We start from the raw sequence: 9,376 nt of genomic DNA, 5'->3' as shown, positions 1-9,376 counted from the left end.
TGATTTGGGCAGGATTACTCAGGTAGCAAAGAGACGCTTACCCAGACATCGAAACATGAACGTGTGCATTTAGACCAGGACATGCATATTAATCACTTTCATTACAGCCTCCAAAAACGGATCGCAGTCGGAGGAGACAGGTCGGGCTGCGAACAAAACCACATCGCCGCCACCACGACCTGAAGAGTTTCACCGGGTGGTTTTTCCTTTGCGCCTGATGCTCGGCGAGCGGCTGGAGGAGCGGGGGCACTACCGCAGCCCCGCCGGGCAGGCAGGAGGGCAGGCAGGCAGGCAGGCAGGCGGCCGGGGCCCGCCTCCCCCGCCGCCCCTCCTCCCGGACGTGCCGGCGGGCCGGGGCGCCCGCCGTTCCCTTGCGCTGTTTTCCCGCCCCGGCCGCGGAGCGCAGCCCAGCTCGGTCCCGCCGCTGCCTTCCCGCTACCGGGCGGCGGGGGGAGGCGGCCCGAAGGTGCCCCCAGAGACGCGTCCCAGCCCCGGGAGCAGAGGAGGCGTCTCGGCGGCGGCTTCCCCGGCTACCAGCGCTTCGGGAAGCTCGCCGCGAATTCGGGTTGCTGGGCGAGCGGGGTCCGGTACGTCTGTGGTACCGGCGCCCCAAGACTGGTGTCACCCCAACCGTGCGAAGACCCCATCGGAGTGACCATGTCTCCCGGCAGCAGCCGGTGGCGGGTTTGCTTGCTGGTGATCACCTGCGTGATGCCTGGACCATCCCTGAGCCAAGAGTGCTCCACGGAGAAAATGGAAAATACCATCATCGATATAAACTTATCTCTGCCCAAAGGCATCAGGGGCGCAGAGCCAGTGTACACCTCAAGCCCAGAAGCTTGCGTTCGTGCTTGCTGCTCGGGGGAAAAGCTCTCAGGTAACCGGCTCCTCTTTGCTCTTTTCTGTTAGTACGTACAAACACTTCGGAAATTACTTCTGGAGTTGTCTGGGACAAGGGGGTTCTCAGTATTCAGCATGGAAGCATTAACTTATCCTTTCATTCACGCTGCGACTAGTAACAGCGTACGGCTGCTATCCTGTTTCGCTAAGTGTGATGTTAGAACTTAATGCAAGACCCCTGACTGTTCAGGAAAATAGTTGCAGCAAAGAAACAGTGGTAGTTTTAAATGTTAGAACTTCTCAGATCCCCAAACTGCAAGATGCATAAGCTGTATTTAATAGATGTGCTATAAAGTAACTGACATTTTGTGCTACGTTTAATTTTACCCAAAAATGAGAGTGCTTACCCTTCTCTGAGACGGCTGGTTTGCATCGAGCTCTTGGAGCAGTAGGAGGCAGAGCAGCAAGTAGAAATGACAGTGTTAAAGGTGACCCCCCAAGCAGTAACAACCAAAGCGATTCCTGGAACGTGACTGGGAAAAGCGTATAAATCCTTTCCTTCCCCATGAGTATATCACTGAGGTTTTCAGATTTATCAGGATTTGTAAGTTGAGACATTGTTATATTGAGTGGTGCCAGTGTGGTATGGGTGAGGGGAGGATGAGGAGTTAGAGTCATTATTTACCCAATTTCATCTGTACAGGAAGCGGAAGGTGTGACCTTTTGTATATTGGCCCTAGGCCATTGTTTTGCAGGCCTGGGTTGTTTTTGCTGTAGGAGTGTTATATGTTAGTAGTTTTCCTCTTACTCACAGGAGGAAAAACTAATTTAACAGACCAGAACTTATTATCAAGATGGTATAAAAGTTCTTATTGCTGAAATATGTATATATCATGCTTTGCAGGAGACAAGAAGTGTAACCTGATGATTTTTGATACTCAAAGGACAAGCGTGCATCCAAACTGCTACCTGTTTTACTGCCCTAGTACAGAGGCTTGTCCAATGAAACCTGCGACAGGATTTGTGAGCTACAAGATAACTAGAGGTAAATAATAGTAAGAGGCACCAGTCCCTCCTGGGACTAACTTTTGCACCTGTGACTTTTCAGTAGTGACCAGAAAATGTTTGGGGGTTGCATTTTTAATAAAATGTTCTGAACCAAGCATTGTAATTTGAAAATGCTGCTTTTTTGCTTTGCGGGAGTTGAATAGACAGGTGTGTGGTGAGCTCCTCCGTGGGCCCAGCTTCCCGGTTGGAATAACATCTCGACCCTTATGACATTCCTTCACATTAGATTCAGAACTCATAATTTTCCCTTGCTTAAAAGAAAAAGAAGTTGCTTCCATCTTGAAATATGCAAGAAGGAAAATTTCCTTATGTAATGCTGAAGAGTATCACAGAAAGCAATGGAAATACGATGCCCTTATAGCTGTCTGTGTGTGCAAAGGATCCGTGCTACACTGATGAATACCATATACACACAAGCAGAAACACTGAGCAAATGTTGGGCAAGCCTCGGAGCACTGCTGTGATGTTACCAAGTAATTGGCAATAATAATCATTATTTTCTGCTTTCAGTTAGGAAACCTGAAGCACAGATGCAAACAGACTAAGCTCAAAGCTTTCTGGCATATGGGTTGCACACTCAGAAATTTCTCGCTGTCGTGTGCTGTTGGATTTTGAATAGCAAGTCTTCATTGCAGACTGATGTTGACTTGCACCAGACCTGTTCGAACGGCCCAGATAAGAAACTGATAATTAGACTGTCCTTCTGCCAAGAGTTCACAAGCTGGTTTCAGTGTGGCTGCTTGAGAGAGCAGAAATTTTCTCTTTCTCAGCAAAATTTCAGCATCTGGAAATAGAACTTTTCCAAGAGGAACTATGCAAGGAGTGACAGCCGGATATGCAGAGAGATTATTCACATAATGTTACCAAATATTTTCATGCAAGCATAATCACACAGGAACTGGGTAAAAGCCGTGTGCAACAAATGAATTGCATGCCTGTAAAATTGTCATTATGACTACTCTTTTCTCCAGCTCTTTCTCCTCTACAAGAATATAAGGGATGCAAACAAAGAAACAAGAAATGTAGTCATGCTCCTGCTTTCATCCTGCCTATAGTAACGCTCAGTTAAAAGCATGATTGCATATACCATCTATTTTTTCATTTTGCATTTTTTTTAGCTTCTATGAACATTGAATTATGGAAAGATTATGCTACCTTATTTACCTTATGTTCCTAATAAGCTTTCAAAGGTAGCACCTGAGTGCTGTTGGTACTGATAAACGTTTCAAGCTCTGTTTTTTCACATGAGAGTCTGCATGTGGTTACACTGAAAACCAAACTAAAAGGGGGAAAGATACTCTATTGCTAATAAAGCAACTTAAATTACTGAGGCTAAGTTAATAATGAGATTGTCTTTGTCTTTTTCAAACTATTCTTGTGGCTTGGTAACTAATGGAACAACATATGGCTTGGGAAGTAAAGCATTTCCTGGTCCCAGTAGCAAAGAGCTATTGCTGAAAAGAAATAACATTTCTGATTACTGCTCTTCATGTACTACTTTGGTGTTTGCTGCCTTCACCCCACTAAGATACTGGTGCGTTCTAGCTAAGTATGCTCAAGAGGTGCTTAGTTTGTTTTTAAGAGTTACAACCCTGAAGTTTGGTTTCTAGTGCAGCTTACTGGATTTGAGATATCAGCAGGATCACTTTGAGTTTTTAATCTCATTTTAGAGGTTGACTTGGGTAGTGCCCTTGTTCTTTCTTACCAGCAAGCATATCTATCCTCATACCCCAGCTGTACCTCGCACGTGATGGTTTTGGGCAATCCTATTTGGGAGCTTGTAGTCTGAAATGGAGACAAAGAATGCTATAAAATCAATGTTTGATGGTGAAAACGTGGAGTAGAGTTAGTTAGTGCAGGCAGTTAATTAATCCGAGTGCTGCAGTGATACTTAACTCCCGTATGGGACTTGTCACGTAGCGCTCCCTCCGCCCATCCTTTGGCCACTGCGTGCATACTCCGTGCTTCTCTAGCTGTTGCCCAGGCGAGCGAACTGAAGATGACATAGCATGCTGCAAGTGCTTTGTAGCTGCCACACTACATCCGCTGTTTGTTTATGCACACAGGGGGTAGGGGGAAAGTGTCCGTGGGAGTGCATGGGGAACAGGGAAAAAGTGAGCTGGGGACTGACTCCGTGATGGTGATGGGCCATTTCCTTGCTGGTATGGAAATGTGTCCAGAGCTGCAGAAGCAGCTGAGAGTTTGGATGTCTTTGACTATACAGTTTCTGATTCTCTAATAACTGAACATTTCATTATTTAAAGCCACTATCTACAAACAGAATATGGCTTTTCTCTAAGTCAGTCCTTGTGGTTAGAGTCCATTATCTCTGTTTAGGATCTTACTTTGCTAAGAAGCTTGTGCCTGACTGGAGGGTTAGGATAAAAATTGGTGTCTACGATTCCAGTGAAGTGTTTGCTGTGCTCTTGTTTAAAGCATTGCCAGGTTTTTGGTTTGCTGGTTTTGTGTTTTGGTTTTTTTTATTTTTTTTGCATTTCTTTTTTTTTTTGAGTCTTAAGGCTTGGAAATACATATTAAAACAGCAGCCAAGTAGGCTTCTTTGCATGTATAATAAAACTGGAATAAATCTATTCCTCTAGTCAAAGAGTTTCTACTTGAGAAAAAAGTGACAATGAAAATGTCATGGACAATTTGTTTTTGAGCCTTCCAGTACCTGAAGGGGCCTGCAGTAAAGCTGGAGAGGGACTGTTTACAAGGGCATCTAGTCACAGGACAAGGGGTAATGGGTTTAAGCTAAAAGAGGGTAGATTTGGATTAGATATTAGGAAGAAATTCTTTACTGTGAGAGTGGTGAGGTACTGGACCAGGTTGCCCAGAGAAGCTGTGGCTGCCCCCTCCCTGGAAGTGTTCAAGGCCAGGTTGGATGGGGCTGTGGGCAACCTGGTCTAGCGGAGGGTGTCCCTGCCTGTGGCAGGGTGTTGGAACTAGTTGATCTTTGAGGTCCCTTCCAACCCAAACCATTCTGTGATTCTATGATTTATTTCAATTCCAGTGCAGTTAACAAACTTCTTTGTTTCTATAAAAAAATGAGATGATTGAGAGTCAGAACTACTTGAGAGGACGTTCCCTTTTAAATATTCTGTGCAGCAACCGAGTGATAATGATGTGTGTATATTTATATATACACACACATATACATATGAAATCTGAATGATAGCAGCCAGTCTTCCCAAGAGCTCATGCTCACCCAAAGTGTCTCTATAATACCTGTGTAGAATGAGGTAGCTGTTTGGATTAGTGATCATACGGAATTTTGGTCACATAATGCTGTTGCCCTGCTTCCAAATTCTATTACATAACATTCACCTACATAGTTTGCAAGCAATACGTACTGACTTCTGGAGAAATGATCAAGAGCAATCTGCTTATTGTGGAGGCCTTTACTGCAAATACCTCAGAAACTCTTGGAGCAGTGTCTTTCTTCTAGCATGGCAGTAGGAGCTCAGGTCTTTCCTACAAATCAGTATGCTTATGAAATGGGACTGTTATTGCCACCTTGTTTCATAAGACAATTTTTGTATGTGAATTGAATTGTATCTATCAATCAATCACAGGGTGCTTGGATATTGCAAAAAAAGGGAGTATAGAATCATCTTGGCTAGGCAGAAATGTGTACATCTGACAAATGAAAGTGAGGTTGATAATAGCTACTTCTTAACTGACAGAGGCTGAAAATGGTGAGAGGCGATGGGCCTACTCACTCTGCATTGCACTGCTAAATACAACACTTACATGCATGCAATACGAGTGTAAAACAATCACATTGGGACACTTGCTCTGCACAGGTGAATTCCGTAAGAATCGGCAGGCAGGGTCTGGTGTGCCCAGGCTTGAGACTGACAGGTTGTTCAGCCTGGAGAAGAGAAGGCTCCAGGGAGACCTTATTGCAGCCTTCCAGTACCTGAAGGGGGCCTACAGGAACGATGGTGAGGGACTGTTTACAAGGGCATGGAGTGATAGGATACCAGGGGTAACGGCTTTAAACTAAAAGAGGGTAGATTTGGATTAGATATTAGGAAGAAATTCTTTACTGTGAGGGTGGTGAGGTACTGGACCAGGTTGCCCAGAGAAGCTGTGGCTGCCCCCTCCCTGGAAGTGTTCAAGGCCAGGTTGGATGGGGCTTTGGGCAGCCTGATCTAGTGGAGGGTGTCCCTGCCCATGGCAGGGGGGGTTGGAACTAGATGATCTTTGAGGTCCCTTCCAACCCAAACTGTTCTGTGATTCTATGACAGATCTTATGACACAGAATATTTCCTCACCATATTTTAAGGAGAGGAAGATCTTGATGACTCAGTTGCATTAGTCATTATTTTCTGGAGCCCCCTTATATCTCTCTTACTAAGAAATACAAATTGTTAGAGTAAGCCTGTGGTAGTCAAAAATAGATTTAATAATTAAATACTGGTATTTTCTTTCTGTTTCCAGACACCCATGTCCTGGAGGATACATCCTTCAAAAGTGAGGACTTTTCTTCAAATGAGTATTCTTTGTCTTCAGATGCTGGAGCCTTTATTTCTCATGGTCAGACTAGCCATCAGAATCATACTGCTGCTTTGCAAGAATCTGTTTTTCATCAGGAATCTGAACACCTGAACCATGTGGCCAAGCATTTAAACAATGAATTTTATACGATTTTTCCTGAATCTCAAAGTGCAAAACATCCAGAGAGCTTAGACCCCATCCCGAGGCAGAAAGTAATTAACCTGCCGCCAAATACATCTGCTGTTCGATTTGGAAACCCCTCTGCTTCGTTCCCCACCGCTCAGTCTAGCGCTCCTGAACCCAGTAGCACTACCCCTACTCCTCTGCCGACAAGTACCACCCAACTGGAATCTCGTACAACCTCTCTGCATCCTGGAGGTGCTGAACCTACTACTGTCACCACCACCACAGCTACCTTTCCACCTACTGCAACCACTAGAGCTAAACCCGGTATCCCTGCCACCAGCATCGCTGTTACTCATGTTCCTCTTTCCAGCCCCACAACTTCTGCTTCTACTTCTGCAACCAAGCAGGTGACCACGAATTCCAGATCTGCTACCGTCCCATCAGGGCTAAGAACTCCAGCCATCCCTCCTGAGCCAACAGTTGTCTCTTCCAATGATAGCAGCCATGTAACCCTCCTCTCTTTTTCAGGTTTCACTCTGTCTGCTAGTGATTCCCCCATGTCCTCCCAAAACAACCCTCAGGGTTATGACCTGTCTGATTCAGAAAGCTACTTGCCAAAGAGTGTTTTGAGAGGGAAAGGTGTTGTTCAGCTGGGAGAAAAAAGCAGCCTTATAGCAGCTTTGTTTTTTGGGGTGATTTTCTTCTTGCTTGTTATTGCACTGACAGGGAAGAAAATACATGAATCTCTTCAGAAGAGGCATTATACCAGACTGGATTACTTGATCAATGGAATGTATGCTGATGTATGATGAGGAGAGAGAATAAGATTGTGAGGAGCATCTCTCATCTTTGAGAGGACAGGTCTGAAACAGAACAGTAGCTATTGAAATCTCAGAAGAGGATGGATTCCGTTTTTTGGCCACTAATGGGAAAGCGGCAGATGGCTTTGGTGGGAAAGAGGACTGCTTTTTCTATGCTGAACTGTAATGTCTATAATTTTTGATTTATTATTAAATCCAGAAAATAAACACTAAAATCCAAGTTAAGCTATTAAGGTCTTATATTTAAGGAGAAAAAGTGTTTGAAGAGCTTAATCTGTACTATGACAAGATTAGTGGAATAGAAGTGCACCTAATAAATTGAGTACCTATGCAGCGCGTGAGTGTTTTCAATGCTATTTGCCCCCAAATGCCATAGCATTACACAATTGCCTGGCAGGCCTATTTACTCTATCTGTAGCCTTAAAGGGTTACTTGGTAGTAGAGTTTTGCGCCCAAATGGTTTTAGGTGCAAACAGTAAAACTTGTAGTACAGATAACATAGTTGGTTTAACTTTCCTTAGCTACATGTAGTTTATGGATATGTATCTTTAATAGTATTTTTTCTTCTGCTTTTTTCTTCATCACAAGCTATCCTTAAAACCACGTGCTGCAAATCTGAGTTTGCCTTTTCCAAAGAGCTCGTCACCCTGTAGCCCACTGTTTTTTTGCAATATATATCAGAGAGAAAGAGGTTTTATCATATCAAAGTAAAGCAAGCTACAATCAAGCTCTTTCGTGACAAACGGGATGACCAAGTGACTTGGCATATACGTGAGAGAGAATCTGTTCTAATACACTGAAATCCCCAAAAGTTGAGACTCAACACCTGATTGCAGAGCAGGCAGAAACTTGTGAGGGGGCTTAGCAAAGACAACAGCTGTATTGTCGGCAGAGGACACAGAAAAGGTGTGGTCTCCATTTGCTGACCATCTAGAGGGATTGAAGTGAAGTAAGAAAGTTTTAAAGGAAAACGGTGGCTATGTAGGAGGATGCCAACCTCAGAGAAGTTTCCTGCAGTCAGCAGGAGCAGATGAACAAGGTTGCGTTATCTTCATATTTCGGGCGTTGTCCTACTTCCCTTGCCAGGTTGGTGGCTCTCAAGAGCTGCTTGCAGCAGTGCTGGGCTTGCTGTCCCTCCTGAGCACGCAGAGCTCTTACTGTCTCTCAGAGCACACCCACTTCACGTCTTTGCGTGACTGGCAGTAAGTGTAAGCGCTTTATACATTTCCCCGCCTCTGGAACAAGAGATGAGTGAGAGTGCGTGTGAGCATCTGCTGTTTGCTACACAACTTCCAGTTTGTATTATTCACATTTCCCTTTGTGTACACCCAGTCTAAACCTGTTTTTAGAATGAAAGGCTAGATTTCAAAGTATCCATGTGGCAGGCAGCATAATCAACAACAAACCAAGACAGAGAAGGAAGGGTGCCTCATGAATACAAGGAAATAATTCTATTACAAAATGTGAAACATGACTCACGTCCAAGAGGTTCTTAGATCAGTCAAGCTCAGTGCGGTGGGAAGGAGGTGTGATCCAAAAACGGCCTCAAGGCAAGCTTTCTGAGAGCTCTAACAATAACTTTATGCAGAAAATTCTCCGAAAATTCCATTTTCAGAGATCAAAACATCAGTGTTCCTTATGTCAAGAAGTTGAATTCTTACTGTGTGGGGACTGAAAATTGCTCTACAGACACAAAACCAGCTGGTCTTCCACATTGCTTAAGTCTGAAAACGGACAACGCTCAAAGGGAAAACATTCTGGATAACCTCTTAAAAGTGAACAAAATTACAAAATAAAAGTATCTCAAGTTCATCAGCTTGTCTGTTGACTGCACTTTGTTTAACCTCAGTTTTGGTTTGGTTTTTTTTTTTAATAGCTATTTTCAAAGGTTTCTGGTCAAGGAACATGACAAGGGGGAACATTTCTCGGAAATGAGTTAATAAAATGATAAGTACAAGGCCCAGTCGTGGCCTGTAAAAATGCAGGTGCAGATCTGAGGTTGACCGTAATTTTCTCCA

General features: G+C 44.2%; 1 protein-coding gene across 1 annotated transcript; it reads left to right on the top strand.

Moving 5' to 3' along the window:
* Positions 1-348: 348 nt before the first annotated feature.
* MANSC1 (MANSC domain containing 1) lies at positions 349-7,692 on the top strand. The gene is made up of 3 exons (XM_054822804.1): positions 349-877; positions 1,745-1,885; positions 6,355-7,692. Exons 1-3 carry the CDS (start codon positions 658-660, stop codon positions 7,344-7,346), a joined length of 1,353 nt encoding a protein of 450 aa, XP_054678779.1. The 5' UTR covers positions 349-657; the 3' UTR covers positions 7,347-7,692.
* Positions 7,693-9,376: the final 1,684 nt, after the last annotated feature.

This window comes from Grus americana, chromosome 1 (genome assembly GCF_028858705.1).
Source record: "Grus americana isolate bGruAme1 chromosome 1, bGruAme1.mat, whole genome shotgun sequence".
NCBI classification, from domain to species: domain Eukaryota; kingdom Metazoa; phylum Chordata; class Aves; order Gruiformes; family Gruidae; genus Grus; species Grus americana.
This window is presented reverse-complemented; position numbering and strand designations above follow the sequence as displayed.

Bases quoted from the DNA above. Each gene is read 5' to 3' on its own strand.
- MANSC1 (XM_054822804.1), top strand. From the start codon at position 658: ATGTCTCCCGGCAGCAGCCGGTGGCGGGTTTGCTTGCTGGTGATCACC. The intron at 878-1,744 runs GTAACCGGCTCC...CATGCTTTGCAG, and splicing joins CTCGGGGGAAAAGCTCTCAG to GAGACAAGAAGTGTAACCTG. The intron at 1,886-6,354 runs GTAAATAATAGT...TTCTGTTTCCAG, and splicing joins GAGCTACAAGATAACTAGAG to ACACCCATGTCCTGGAGGAT.